The sequence below is a fragment of the Rattus rattus genome, chromosome 7 (genome assembly GCF_011064425.1).
Source record: "Rattus rattus isolate New Zealand chromosome 7, Rrattus_CSIRO_v1, whole genome shotgun sequence".
Lineage (NCBI taxonomy): Eukaryota > Metazoa > Chordata > Mammalia > Rodentia > Muridae > Rattus > Rattus rattus.
In genome coordinates, this window is record NC_046160.1 from 21,686,582 (window position 1) to 21,702,241 (window position 15,660).

General features: G+C 38.9%; 1 protein-coding gene across 2 annotated transcripts in view; it reads right to left on the reverse strand.

Moving 5' to 3' along the window:
- The window catches only part of Ppp1cb (protein phosphatase 1 catalytic subunit beta), a 32,376-nt gene that overhangs the window by 14,765 nt on the left and 1,951 nt on the right, over positions 1–15,660 (reverse strand). For both annotated transcript variants that reach the window (XM_032908963.1, XM_032908962.1), the window contains one exon: positions 699–830. In XM_032908963.1, the coding sequence (XP_032764854.1) occupies positions 699–830 (132 nt within the window). The remainder of the gene's footprint in view (positions 1–698; positions 831–15,660) is intronic.

Genomic DNA, 15,660 nt, shown 5'->3' on the forward strand with positions numbered 1-15,660 from the left:
TCCGAAAAAAAAAAAAAAAAAAAAAAAAAAAAAAAAAAAGAAAAATGCTTTTTAATTTATTAATTTCCTTTAAAAAGACTTAAAAGAACAAATCCAGATTGTAAGTAGTATCTTGAAAAATCACAAGCTAGATGACCATAGAAACCATAGAAACTGTTTGTCCAGACAGTTTCTCTGTGTAGTCCTTGCTATCCTAGAACTCCATCTGTAGTCCAGGCTGGCCTTACTCAGAGATCTGCCTGCCTCTGCCTCTGGAGCACTGGGATTGAAGGCGTGGCCACCACTGCCTGGCCCTATTAACTGTTCTTTCTAAGCAGCATTCTAGCATGCAATTTCCTCACACACTTAAAGGCACTAAACAGCAATCTCTGGCACTTCCTGTTTATAATCTGGTGAGTTAGGGATGTGCTTTAAATTACATTCCACTGATTTTAGCAATCTCCTAGGATCTACTCATGTCTCTTAACACTCTTCTCTTTATCTCCTGGGCCACTTTATACTTTACAAATAGCAACCTTTGACCTTCTGTAATGTACCAAATATTTCTGTTGCTTCTAACCTGTCATTATTATGAATTCCAATGGATTCTAATTTAATAAACCTATCAAATTTAGACATTTTCTCTAATTCACCCTCAATATACATATAGGAGAAAATGTGCTTTAGAAAACTCATTTTTAACTTTACCCATTACATACCACAAATCTTCAGTGGCGCTTCCAATTCCAAAAGAATAGGCTGGCTAAGAAAGATTTCACGAGACTTGATACACAGTCCTCGGACTTCTGCTTCAGTCATCTGCACAATTTTTCCCGGACGACATCCTCGTACTGATAAAACAATGAGGAAGTTCATCAGTTTTGCAAAATTATCCATAAAATAAAGATGCTTAAAAAGAGCTACATCTGTATTTTGAAGACAAAAACAAACAAACAAAAAACAAAAAACCCAAAACCCAAACCAAAAACCACACATGGACTGGGTTGTATGGCTAACAGTGAGTTTATTTTGTGAACTGTGGTATTTAATTCCCAGTGTTGCTGGTTTCCTAGGATACTCCTCAAATCTTCACCAAGTAAATGTACTCTTCATTGTTCTCCAGTGGCCAGCGTGAGCCAGTAGACCAAGATACTTAATGAACTTCAAGGCTAGCATCTCTGAAGGCCTAGCCTCCCATTAAATCAAGCCTTATACCTAGCAAGAAGCAGAGCAGCATCACTAGGGAACCAGTAGCCATGAAGAAAAGGGGGTGGGTGAGGTGACCCAGCTTCAAACAGTTCTGTCAAGTATCAGCAGCACCAAGGCTTACCAACAACACTTCTAGTTGCTGATTAAAATAAACACTAAAACATGCCACCCCTGTTCCCTCCTCCCCCTCTCTTCCCTCTTGCTAATAACTGCTATGATTCCTTTGTCAGATTCAAACAGGCTTAAAAAGTCAGGCTGGGCAGTGGTGGCAAACACCCTTAATCCCACCACTCAGGAGACAGAGGCAGGTGGGTCTCTAGTCTATGAGTTTGAGGCCAGCCTGGTCTACAGAATGAACTCCAAAAGTATACAGAAAAACCCTGTCTCAAAACCAAAGTCAAATCAGTCACTCATACATTAAAATTGTATATTCTGTGACTATTTTAACTTCAAAATAGCAAGAAAGAGATAGAAGGATGCAACATTGTACATACATTGAAACTTAACGGCAACTACAATTAAGACGAGTGTGGGTTATTTAAAATGTATGTTGGCAAATATACCAGCTAATAAGACTATCTTAAAAGCATAAGGATCTAATTTAAATCCCCAGAACCCATGTTAAAAAGCAGGGTGAAGTAATCCCAGCACCAGGAAGGCAGAACTAGGAAGTAGACCCCTGGGGCTCTCCCTGGCCAGCCAGCCCAACTTGCTTGGAAAAATCCAAGTTTTTAACACTGTAATCTGAGCATTCATGTAAAGCTGTGTTGGGTTTATATTTTTAAAAGAGTAGTTTTGCTGATTCCTTTGAATTCAAGGGTGAATTCCAGGCCAGTGAGAGACTGTCTCAAAAGACAAAATTAAAGTGGAGGTAAGTAAGGAATGATACTGTAAGAGGCTGTTTCCTGTCCTCACACATGCATACACATGTCCTTGATTGAGTATGTTCAAGCAAGAAAGGACAGACAGACAGACAGAACACACGCACACGCACACAAACACTCACTCTCTTGTTTGCTGAAGACACGATCTAATATAGACTGGGCTGAATCTGAACTCACTAAGTAACAGAGGATGGCCTTGAACTCCTGATGCTCTTACTTCTACCCTCCAAGAGCTGGGATTACAGGCATCTACCACTACACCTGGTTTTGGCATTTGGATTTTGTTTGCTTGTATTTATTTATTTTACTGCTTCACTGTATAGCTCTGGCTGACCTTAAGCTCAGAGATCCACTTGCCTCTGTCTCCCAAGTGCTAGGACTTAGGGTGTGTGCCACCATAGTTGGTTTGGCATTAGTTTTAAATTAGAAAAACTTTTAGTTTAAGTGAGAAAAGTATGCACCATGAAAGATTAAAGATCTCTGGCCAAGTAAATGCAGAACTAAAAATGATTGTTCAGAAGTCATCAATTCAGCAAGCACTTGGAAGCCCACTCTGTATTAGCTGTTAAAGATAGCAGCAATGGAGCCAACAGAAGCACTTTTGGTTCTCACAAAAGCATTTAAAGTTGGCAGAATGGCATATGCCTGAGATGAAAGGACTCTAAATTCAAAGTCAGCCTGAACAATATGAGACCCTAAAAAACATCAACGAGGCTCACAATTTATACTTTATACTTTATGAACAAAATTAGTTGAAAGTTAATGGCAATTACAATGAAGTCAGAAGATGAGTGTGGGTCGTTTAAAATGTCAGGTGTAAGTGGACACCCTTTTCTGTTCTCTATAAATTAAATGTGTTCATTTATTACAGGCTCATCTGTGAGTTGAGCAGAACACAGAAAAGGGCACTGGACCGTCTGCATTAACACCCTCTGTCCTATTCCCAGGCTCCCTCACTGAACATGGAGTTAGGTGATAGCCATCTTCCACAGGATGGGGATAAGGCGCAGGCCGCTACCCCTGGCTTTTAACACTGGTGCTGGGAGTTCTCTTCATTCATGTTTGGTCAAAGAACTCTCACCTGCAGAGCCATTACCCCAGCTATAGGTTTAATTTTTAAACCTGCAAATAATTCTATGACTTTTATTAACATATTTACACAGTTTAAAATGGATTAACTTAGTCATGGTAATCTACAAAACTAAAAATTTTATCAAACAAAACCAATTTGCAATTGATAGTAGCTGAAGTTGTGTTCCTAACCAACAGATTCTCAGGATTAATAATTTTTCTCCTCACCTAGTAGCACATAAAGGTGCATTTCCGACTGAAGCAGATCTTAGGGACTGATGAAATCTAGCACAAACTAAAGGTTCCAAGGGCCTTTAGCAAGCGATCAAATCTCAAAACTGAATTGACCAAATGTTAGAAAACCAAGGTAGTACTAAGAACAACTCAATTCTTTCAGTTCAGAATGATGCCCTGAAGACCTCTCAGGTATAAGAGCACGTTACATTTCCCAGTCGTCTTGGAGGGGTAGAGGTGGCATAAAATTGAGAAATCAGCTGTTCCTGTTACATGAGCAACTAGATCAGCCCACAGACTCACAGGACTCCCGTGTCTGACTTACAGGTCCAGATGTAAGGTCATATCACATTATAAAGGTACAGTCAAGTCTGCAAATGGCATTAAGCTCAGACACTATTATTTATCATCTGTCGTTTGGCCCTTCTGGTATCCCAGAAAGGCCAAGTTATCTCACTGTACAATAAAATATTTGGTAATTTAGGATCATAACACCCAGGTTTCACAGAACTGTAGGAAACAAAAAGCAACAGGAACAATTCAGAACCTGTCACAACCAGTACTTTACCCACTTTATATATAAAATTTCCTGGTAAAATCCTTCAGTCTGAACAAGGCCATGCTAAATAAGACCCCAATATAGCAAACATCTACTATATTATCACTAAACAAAAGCACAACTAGTGTACAGAAATAACTAAGCCTGAATGCATAACTCTACGAATGGTTAACCACCACACACCAATTAAACCATTTCTTAGCTCAGGAGAGAGATGTTGCTCATTCCTTTGTGCCCTAAATAACAATGTCCAAGATCACTATTCCTTCACTTCAGGGTAATCTAACCTGTTTTTTTGTTCATAATCTTTTCTCTGACACAGGCTACCCAGGTAACTGTGCAGTCCCGTAGTGCTCCACTGAGGGACTCTTACCACTTCGGTGCCACCATCAATGCTATCAATAACTTCAAGTACATTTCTCTTGAACATGTCTTAGCAAAGTCACAGAGAAGGCTGACTTTTACTTAAGAGATGCCAGCACAGTTTTACATTGTATCAATTTATAATCAAGCCATCATGCTACTCTGTAACCTTGCCAACACTAGCTAGTATCCATATTTTAAATTGTAATGGCTTTGCTGGATATACAGCAGCGTTCGATGAAACATTAATGCGCATTTCCCCCATGACTAAGGTTTTCAGTGCCTTTTCCTATAGTTAGTCATGTAAATATTCTGTTTGCTTATTCTTTACAACCTGATGGACCTTTTCCCTTCGCTTAATACTGTTTCAATGAAAAGTTCTTTAATGAACATAAATTTTAAAACAATTTAATCTTGTCTTCACTTCTTAGTGCTTTTTGCATCTTACCAAAAAACCACTACCCTCTCTAAGAATATTATTTTTTGACATTTGGTTAAGTAACTTAAGTTGGTATATTGTTAGAAACAAGATTATTTTATATGTATAGGTGTTTTGCCTGCATGTATGTCCGTGCCAGTGGAAGATACAAGATGATGCTAGATCCCAGAAATTAGAGCTACAGACAGTTGTAAGCCATCACATGGGTACTTAGGGCCTCGGGAAGAGCAGCAAGAGTCCTTAATTGCTGAGCCATCTCTTCAGCCCAGAGTTCATTCTTACCCAAGCACAAAACCAACTGATTTATAGCATTTGTTACAGAAGATCCTTTCCCCTTAGACAGCACTGGCAGCTTTGTAAAAACAAAAACCATTCTCTTAGTACTGTCTCTTTTTTATATCATCACGCTACCATTGTTTTTTGTAAAGTCTCAATATGGGATTAGGAACATTTCGATTCTGAACTTTTAATGTTCTTGGAGTAATCTGGATATTTATGTTTTCCAAAGTTTTTAAATTGGCTTGTGTTTATGTTTGACCCCAATTTTGTGGGACTCGTGGGGTTTATGGGAAATGAACTGAGAAGTCTGGTAGAACTGATGTCTTAATTTTACATCTTCCAACACATGACCTTTCCTTGCCTTTTATTTGCCATTCATTCTTTTATTTCACTTCTTGTGTGTGCATCGTGTATGTGCTTTTACTTGCAGGTTATGTTACTAGCTCTGGTTATTTTCCTCAACAATGTCTATTTTCCCTTTGTAATATTTACTGTGCCAGTCTTGTGTATTTTTCATCAAGCTAACTTTGAGAAAACATTTGGGAAATGTTTTATTTTCCCACTATATGATATCACTGGAATATATATATCCCAATATATGGAATCAATTTTGTATGCTGACTTTGTGTATTATTATAAATTGACAGTTTCTTTGAATTTTTAAGGCCAATCACTTGTTATAAAGTTTTAGTTCTTTTCCAATCCACGGCGGTTTAAATGAGAATGTCCCCTATTTGCATGCTTAGTCCCCAGTTGATGAACTCTTAGGAAAGGATTAGGAAGTGTGGCCTCGTTGGAGTAGGCATGCTGCTAGGGATGTGCTTCAAAGTTCCAAAAGCCCAAACTCAGTTGCTCAGGCAACTGTGCCCACCCCCACATCTCAGCTCTAGCACCATGCCTGTCTGCTTCCTACCATAATGGTCTTGGAATAAACTGTGAACAAGCCCACAATTAAATGCTTTCTTTTATAAAAGTTGCCTTAAAGTCAGGCATGATAGTACATGCCTTTAATCCTAGCACTTGGGGACCACAGGCAGGTGAATAGCTCTGAGTTCCAGGCTAGCATAGGAAAGTGTGCGTGTGCGTGCCCCAGGACAGACAGGCAAAGAGAAACCTGTCTAGTGAAAAAAACAAACAAACAAAACAGAAAGTTGCCTTGGTTATGGGGTCTCTTTCACAGCAACAGAAGAATAACTAAGACAGAAGTTGTTACCAGAAGTGACAAGCTTGATCATGCAGCTTGTTGGTAGAAGTAGACTTTGAGGATATTAGGAAAGCAGTTGAATGCTGTAGGTGGGGTTTGAAAGAGTACTGCTGAAAGCTAATTTGAACTGTGCAGGCCCATCTCAAGTATTTTCAGACGGGAAGAATATGATCAGCTGACCCAGAGACCATTCTTGTGATAACTGGGCAAAAAATGTAGCTGCTTTTGCCCACATCCTAAGCATCTGCCTGAGGCTAATTAAAGAGTTTTAGATTAATGTCATTAGCAGAGGAGACTTCAAAGACTTTCTAGTATGGACCATATGAAGGCGTGATTGAAGCCTGTACTGTATTGGAGAACCCAAGATGTTTGGAGATGTCAGAGTCATGGGATACCTGCCAAGGACAGTTGCTATCAGATTGTAGCCCAGGAGAGAGAAGTGTGTTGCAGTCAACAAAATTGAAAGGAATTGGAGATCTGGAGTGCTTTGACATCAGACACAGATACAGAACTTGGAGCCTATCCTGCTCGGTTTCAGTCTTGCTGTGGTCCTATATTTCATCACTATGCTCTCTTGCCTTCCTTTTGGAATGGTGACGTATATTCTGCGCCTCTGTAGAAGTATGTAATTTGCCTTTTGATTTTACACAGGGTTACAGTTAAGAGATTGTCTTGAGTCTCAAAAAAGACTTGGACTTTTAAACAATGTCTAGACTGTGATAAGACTATGGGGACTTTTGAAGTTCAACTAAATGTACTTTGCATTATGATATGGCTACAAGCCTAAGAAAGCCAGGGACTGGAATGTGATGGTTTGAATGAGATTGCCCCCCACTAACTCATAGATTTGCATGCTTAGTCACCATTGGATAAACTGTGTGAGAAGGATTAGGTGAGTCCTTTGTTAGAGTAGGTGTGTCACGGAGTAGGAGGGGTTGGGCTTTGAGTTTCCGAAAAGCTCAAGTCAGAGTTTCTTCCTCCTCCCCTGACCCCGCCCCGCTGCTGCCAGAGGATCAGGATTATAAAGCTAAACTAAGTGCTTCCTTTGTAAGAGTTGCCTTGGTCATGATTGATGTCTCTTCATAGCATAGCACTGGAACAGTGACCAAGATATAATCCTTGTTGATTTTCTCTTCCTTGTTGAATTGGCCAGAACGTCCAGGACCAGAAGCGCTATAGTTTCTTCCGCTGTGTTCTTGAATGGGAGGAAATGGCATCCAGCAACTCAGGTCAGGTCTGACAACTATATTTATGTTCCTTATCTTGAAGATAAGCTTGTTTCTACTTTACTAGCAGTTTCTGCTGGGAAAAGTATTCAATTACCAAATACTTTTAAATCAAGACAACCACTAACTCTCCCCTTTTATATTAACATGACTTACCTTAACTGACATTCTGAGTATTAGTGAATTTAGACTCCTAAAACCACCCCATTAGTTTATGGTGTGCTATCTTTTATACATAGCCAGACTCAACATGAAAACATTTTTGCTGAGTGTTTAAGATCATAATTAACACACATTAATGGGTTTTACAGTGACACAAATTTGCTCAGGATTTTCGGGTCTGTATTGATTAGATTTTTCTTTTATTTACATTCACTATGGTCCTGACAAGTCAGGTCAGGATTCACCACTCTGCTTTTGTTTCCAGCCTAGCCTATCTGTCCTTTCGTTCCTTCTTTCTTTGCTTTTGCATTTCTTGAGGTGGGGGACATCAACCCAATTCATTCGAACTCCCATTAGTTGTCTTCCAGCTTCCACTTTTCTGGTGCTTTGTAAGAACAAGTGCTCTCACCCACTCTCCAACCCATCCATCCCTGCCCCTCCCACAACACTTCTGAAAATAGGCCAGTGCCACCATGGCAGGCTCCTCCTTACTTTTCTATTTCAAACATGTATGTGTATGAGTGTGTGTTTTGCCTGCACATATGTATCACATTGGTGAAATGCCTCCTACAGATGCCAGAGAGGCTCAGATTCCCTGGGTCTGGAGTCTTGGACGGACGTTTGCAAGCTGCTATGTAGATGCTAGGACTTTACCCCTCTCTTAACCACTGAGCCATCTTTCTAGACCCTTTAACTAACCAATCTTCTTAGCTCTAACCTGCCTTTATTTCTTCCTTTACTGGTGAAAGATAGTCTTACTAGATTTGGAATTTTAGGTAAGCACTTCTTTTTTCTTTTGCTGTTTAAAAAAGCCATTCTGTTTGGGCTTTAGTAGTTTTGGTAACAGATTTGGCCATTATCCTTTTTGCTGTTACCCTAGAGGCATAGCTGTGGTATTCTTCATTTGTTCATTTTGTTGCTTAGTTTTGTTTTTTGAGTCAGGGTCAGACCATGTAGCCCTGGCTGGCCTCAAACTCAGAATTGAAAAAGAAATTTTCAAGTATCAGTCAAGTGTAGTAAGCTATTTTACCAATGGTAAGTCAATTACATTTGATTGGAATAATCTTTAAAAAAAAACTTGAGATAATAATTTTAAAGACAATCAGCCAATTAAGAACATTGAGGACAATATCAATAATTAAAGAGCTAACTTTTGAGTGTTTGTTCATAGCCCTGGCTAGTTAGCAGTTGTTAGTACACTCTAAGCTGTTGAGCTAGTGTTCAAACTGAGACTGCTAGGATAGCCAGTGTGGGACTACAGGCAAGAATGTTTTTAAAGAAGCTGAGAAAAACAGCTCAGCAGAACCTGATAAAAGTTACACCCAATGGTGGTAAATATAAAACAGGAGGGGGGCGCGCGGGGACAATTTATAAAGTTTGTGAAAATGTAAAGGGTCTATGATTGTTATTCTGTAGAAAAATACCTTAACCTATCATGTTATCAAACCAGCAGTATCAGTAACCAACTTCATTTGTCCTCATGAACTTAATCATTGCTAGTTTTTCGATTATGACAGTAATTTTAACTTGATAAAAGTTTTAGAATGAAAATTAGTTTATGTGAATAAATGTGTCTATGTGTAGGTATGAGTGTATGAGTCAGGCACTATGGAGACCAGAGGTATGGCATCTCTTAGCATTGAAGTTACAGGAAGTTGGGTGCTGGGAACCAAATATAGATCTTGTGCAAGAGCAGTGCATGTTCACTAAGTACAGAACAGTTTTAGACAGGGTCTTGATATGTAATCTACATTAACTTCAAATTCAAGATCTCCCTACCTCAGACTGAGTGCTTGAGTTAGAAGTATAGATGTGTGACCTCACTGCCCAGCACTTAATGCTACTTAACAAGTTCAACTTAAAACTTTAAGAGCACCCCCCACCACAGTTTGCAAACATAGTGTACATCATTCTGACAATAGCATTTTCATTTCTCATGCTAGCAAAAGTTAAAATGAGTTAGACCTTTATTCTCATCAATCTACAGCAACTTGTTTCCCAATTCAAGATATAGCCTCCTTCAGACCTTAGGTGCAAAAGCAATTTTCACATCAAAATCTATTTACTGTGTAGCTAAGCAGCTTTCATCTAGCAGTGAAAATATGTAACACTATATGTTAAAAGACAAATGTCAGGCTGGAGAGATGGCTCAGAGGTTAAGAGCACTGACTGCTCTTCCAGAGGTCCTGAGTTCAAATCCCAGCAATCACATGGTGGCTCACAACCATCTGTAATGAGATCTGATGCCCTCTTCTGGTGCGTCTGAAGACATCTACATTGTACTTATATATAATGAATAAATTTTTTTTTTAAAAAAAGTCAAAAGAATTGTATAAATGTATTCTAATCGTCTCCTCTAACACCTCACCCCAGTCTTAAGGTCTCTTCTGATGAGATATATTGACATTTAGATGATTATGCTCAATTAAAATCATATACTTATTAGACCACTGTTAACATTTGGCAGCTCTTAACTGTGTGAAAGGACATTTTCCAAGATTAAATACATAAAATCTCATTACAGACCACCATTAGCAGATGAGCACAAATCAAATTTGATGATCAACACTGAGAAGGCTAACTTTGAATCTTAAGCAAAATGTTAGTCTCTCCAAAAGAATTCTATCCCAGTGATTATAAAAACCCAAACTGTACTTCACCATTTTAGCATAATTTTTATGTGTGAAAATTTTCCACTACAGGATTGTCTTTTGAACTGAGGATTTATGATGTGTCTTCATGCATCCTGTATGCACAGTAGAGTTTATCCTTCACTGTCATCTGTACTTTCCAATTTACTCTAAAACAAAAGGACAGCAGGAAAACAGAAAGAACCAATTCTATCCCTTTATATGTGTGCCTCACGAAATCTTAGGTATTTCCATCTCCTTTACACCCCTCCTCCTACCACCCCACCATTGACTAATGTCAGCTACTCTAGAGTTCCTAAATTCTAAACAGGCAATTCTTCTATATTGAGCACAAAAGTCTACTAGCAACAAAAGCCAAAGTAAAACTTTTAGTGATTTTCTGAGTGTGACCCACTGTAAGTAATTCCCCCATATGCACTGGCAAACAAAACAGCTGGTGTAGTACAAAGAGTGAAAGATATTGATAAACGGACTGGGACATAATCACTCTGGAATAAAGAAGTATACAGTTCAAAGTATGAACTCCTATTGTGTTGACATCAAGGGGACAAAAGCAATGTCCTTAAAACTCTAGACAGACACCTGACCAGAGGTATCAAACTACTAGGAATCTAGAGTGTTCACTGCCATGCAACTCAGTAAGAAAATTGAGATAAAAGCAGTAAGAATATCAATTAAGTCCAGCTCCTGAAATTATATCTTTAATTGTTTATACAAGAAAATGCGAAGTATCCAAACATACATGTGCTACACACAACACAGTAATTGTCTCAAAGGAAAACACATGACTGAAAAAGTATTGTTACCAGACTTACATAATTAACAGATACTCTCAAATCAAACAAAATGGTACTTGTAGGCAATGATGAAGTAAACACTGGAAACCTTGTCTCCACTAATACCCCAGTCTTAGGATCTCTTCTGATGAGATCTATTGACATTTAGATAAGTTTAGATGTATATAATTCAGTGAATTATTTTCCAAATGACCAATGTCCATCACAACCAAGTCATACATAAGACATTTACAATACAAGATAGATCTAGGTTAATGCAGAAAAAAATTTACAATTTGCATTTTTAAAAAAAGCCCCGTTGATTCCAGAAAGTATTCACGATCATCTAAACCCTGGCTGGCCTGGAATGTGGAGACCAGGGTCTTCCCAGTGTTGGGCAATACAGATGGGCACCATAGCTGGCAAAGACACCATTGTAAAAATACTGATACAAGCAAAGCTATCCAACATGGTAGAGGCAAAGAATCAGTTCCCAAATGCTGTCCTCTGACTTTTATAAACACATACAAACACACTGCATGCATTCAAAATAAATGTAATTTTTAAATACCCACATAGATTTAATACAAATACAGGTTTTCTTCACATATTTCAATCAAGGCCATGAATCAAAACAGATTGAACCTGATTCCAGGAGGCAAAGGCAAAGGCAGGCAGATCCCTGCAAGTTCCAGGCCAGCTTCGTCCACACAGTAAGTTCCAAGCCATCCAAGGCTACATGAGAACAGAGCAAGCAAACAAAATACAATAACCAACCACAGTGAAACAAAGAGGGTTAAGAATTTAGCTGTCTCTTGTGAAGACTTTAGGTTTACACAAATGAATAACAACATTCTCAATAATTTATGAAATTATTTTTTCACAAATTTATACTAAATTACAATGACTATTGCTTCAAATAAATTAATCATAAAAGTTGTGTTTTGTAGGTGTTCTGGTGGTAGCTTCTGTTAATCTGGGATATTTTAATGCTCTTGGACTAAAACTCCTTTATGGTGAAATAAGCTGGGTCAGAACCTGCCTGTTACAGTCTGAACAGAAACCAACTACTAAAAGCATGTCTCTGCTATGCATACAACATATGCATATGCTTGTCCTTCCTTATACAGGGCAAGGAAATTTGAGAGTGTATCTGGCCAGTGATTCGGGGAGGTCAGAAATACTTTATAAACCACTGTGCTACATGAAGAGCTGGACAAAGGACAACACCTGTGCCTCTTACATTACAAGTTCCTACCAAGAATTGAAGATCACCCTCCACCAAACCAGGAGCCTTGGCTAACACTGTTTATAACTCTTTTCACATCAGAATGGGCTTCTCCATTTTTGATCTTGTACCTCCCATAGTAAAATAAAGGCTGTCTCAGTTTTTCCATCTCACTAATTAAAATGGAGATTTTGTTATAGAATGGACTTCAGAGAACAGCTGTAAAAATTACACTTTACCTACTAATAACAACTTTGGAAGTATAGCAACTCAGTTTTCAGGATAAAGTGATATATAGAAAGATTAGTGACCTTGACTTCCCTTGCCAACCTTCATGGATCCTATTTTTTTCCTAGAGAAAATAAGCTCTGAAATGGTTATTTATAGTTACAAAAGAAATAATTGCCAGAGGTTATAAATTTGTACCCTAACAAAGCTAAAAACCCAGGATAGTCAAGAGCCTACCAAACATACCCCCGTAAACCATTTCTTGCCTACTGACACTAAAATTCTGAAATTTTTGTTTTCAGAAATACTCAATGCGAGTTTAGTCATATAAAAATACCTTGACATTTCTATCTACTGGTATGGATTTGCCACTATGGCCACTGAAAATGGAAGTCAAATGATAAACTCAAAGAGTATAATGGCACACACCTGTAATCCTAGCTACTTGGGAGTCCAAGTCAGAAGACTCAAAGTTCAAGGCCTGCTTGGGATACAGGGCAAGCTCAAGGCCAGAATGGCTACTCTCTTAGCAAAATTTGTTAAAAAATAAAAGAGCTGGAGAAGTAGCTCAGCGGTAGAGCATCTTCAGCATAATGTCCCTTAATACTTAAAGGGGGTTGAGGGTGGCAACAAAGCAAAAGTCATACTAGAGTCGGCTTACTGTTCTCTTCAGATAGTAATTCCAATATATCTCTAAACTTCAATGATTTGGGAACTTCACAGAAAACATCTCTGGGCCGCCCCCACCCCCAAATCAGTTTCTGTTACTTGCTGGACTAACAAGGATTGGTCTATCTATGACTTAGTTTGAAAAAAAAGAACACCACACTATCTATGTTGCTTGATTCACCACTCACCCAGAACATGCAAAAGAAGAGAGTCTACCTCCAATGATCTACTCTCCAGCCTGCTCTTACTTCTAATGTCCACACACAGTATGAGGATGTTCCTTCCCTGTGAAAGAGGCGGCAGCCAGAGCAGCTGGCACCCACTTCAACCTGTCTTTTAAATTGCTGTCTCAACTTGAAGCAATGTAACCAGTAAAGAAGCTTTAAACAGGCTGCAAGTTTCCCAAAAGTCTAAACAGAGTTACCATGTAACAATACCATTCCAAGCAACATAGCCTAGGGAGCTGAAAGCCTAAGTCCACTCAACAACTGAACAGAAGTTGAGAGCAGACTTGTCCACAAAGGTCAAAAGGGAAAACAATTCAAATAGCTATCAACCACATAGACACAATGGAGTATTATTCAGCCATAAAAGGAATGAAGTACTACTACATAGATGAAACTTGAAAACATTAAAGGAGGCCCAGGAGTCACAAAGCCTTTATCCCAGCAGCATCTCTGTGAGTTTGGGGTCAGCTAAGGCTACATAGTAATGCCTTGTCTCAAAAACTAAAAGAGAAAAAGAAAGTTAGTCACAAAAGACCATATCATATACACTTCCATTTGCATAATATGTACATAAACAGGCAAATCTACGGAGAAAGACGGCAGATTAACAATCTCCTCTACAGCCTAGACTAGGGGGAGGCAGGGCTTGTGTGTGTGAGGGGAGGGAGGAAGAGAACGTTCTGACTGTGTTGATAGCTGCAAAAGACAAGACACACTAAAACTCACTAACGCAGCAGCAACAGGCAAAACGTGGTCCATGAATTGCATCTCAAAGCTGTCTTTAAAAGGGAAGGTTTGGGCTGGAGCAATGGCTCAGCAGTTACACTGGCTGTTCTTGCAGAAGACCTGGGTTCAAATTTCAGCACCCACAAGGTGGCTCCCAACATCATAATTCCAGTTCTTGGGTATCTTCTGGCCTCCAAGGGCACCATTTGATTCTCTTTCCCAAAGCATCAGGATTCTACTTCTTACTCCTTTTGACTTCTTCCAAAATAAACTTGGCATTTGGAATGTGGCCTAAGACCCCCCCAGGTGACTCCCACTTCTGATCTGAACTTAAGTAATCAATCAATTATGAGAAATCACAAGAATATTGTAGCAGGGTCACTACAGGTGACAAAACAATATAAGTTTCTGTTCAGTTGTAAAACTTATACCAAGAAAATAATACTGGAGAAGCACACCCTGTCCAAACGATGCACCAGAATTTTATTTAAATGTCTTAACATCAAACAAACAAAAAAAAAAGTAGTTTCTGAAAGTGTGTGCATTCAACTGGCAATCATTAGTTTAAATGAATATACTGTAACATAAAGTAAACACTTTAATGAGGCTAGGTCCTGATCAATTTTTTTCTCTTAATGCAAAAACAGTTTTATAAAAGCAAGGGTTTTTTTTTTTGTTGGTGTTGTGTTGTCTTGCTGGCCTAGAGCTCAGATCTGCCTGCCTCTGCCTCCTGCGTGCTGGGCTTAAAGACCCAACCACATCTTTTTGCCCAGCCAAAAGCAATCTTTAATCGACAGACAATGCTGCATCTTTTTAGGTACAAGTTTTAAGTGTATATGCACTGTGAAATGGCTGAACAAACTGAATTCACACACCTATCTCCCAAGGCTGTCATAGTTATCATATTTGTCCATAGAGCACAGCACGGGGGTTCTCTTCACATTCTTCAATACAATGACCACTAACTGTAGTACCTTGCTATGATAATCGTCTTCTGAAATTTATCTTAACTATAATTACGTATCTTTTAATGTTCACTGTCATTTAGGACACACACAATATATATAACCAAGTCATTCTGTTCTACTAGGCAACTTTTCAGAATAGCACCACTTGAATTTGAGTTAAATTAGAATGCAACATCATTGAAAACTAAGGTAGACCACCCGGCAGAGGAGGTACATGCGGTAATTCCCAGTACTGGGGGAGGCAGAGTTTGAGGCAGTCTGTTCTACAGAGCAAGTTCCAGGAAAGCTAGAACTACACAAAGAAACCCTGTCTCAAAAAACGTTTTTAAAGGACTGAAATGACTCACTAGAAAATCCAAGTCTTTGAAAATTATTTGAACAGGTTTAGATTTGGGGAGGGAGGGACTGGAGTTGTAAACAGTCTTCAACTGGATTAAGGAATGAGGGTGTAACAAAACTACTGATAAATTGTCCGTTCAACATAGGAAGAACAGAAAAGCTAGCAAACGCTGAAAAGTCACTTGTTTATAATGAGCTCCTTGAGTGAGAACTGCCTTATTTTTGATTCCTGGTGCCTG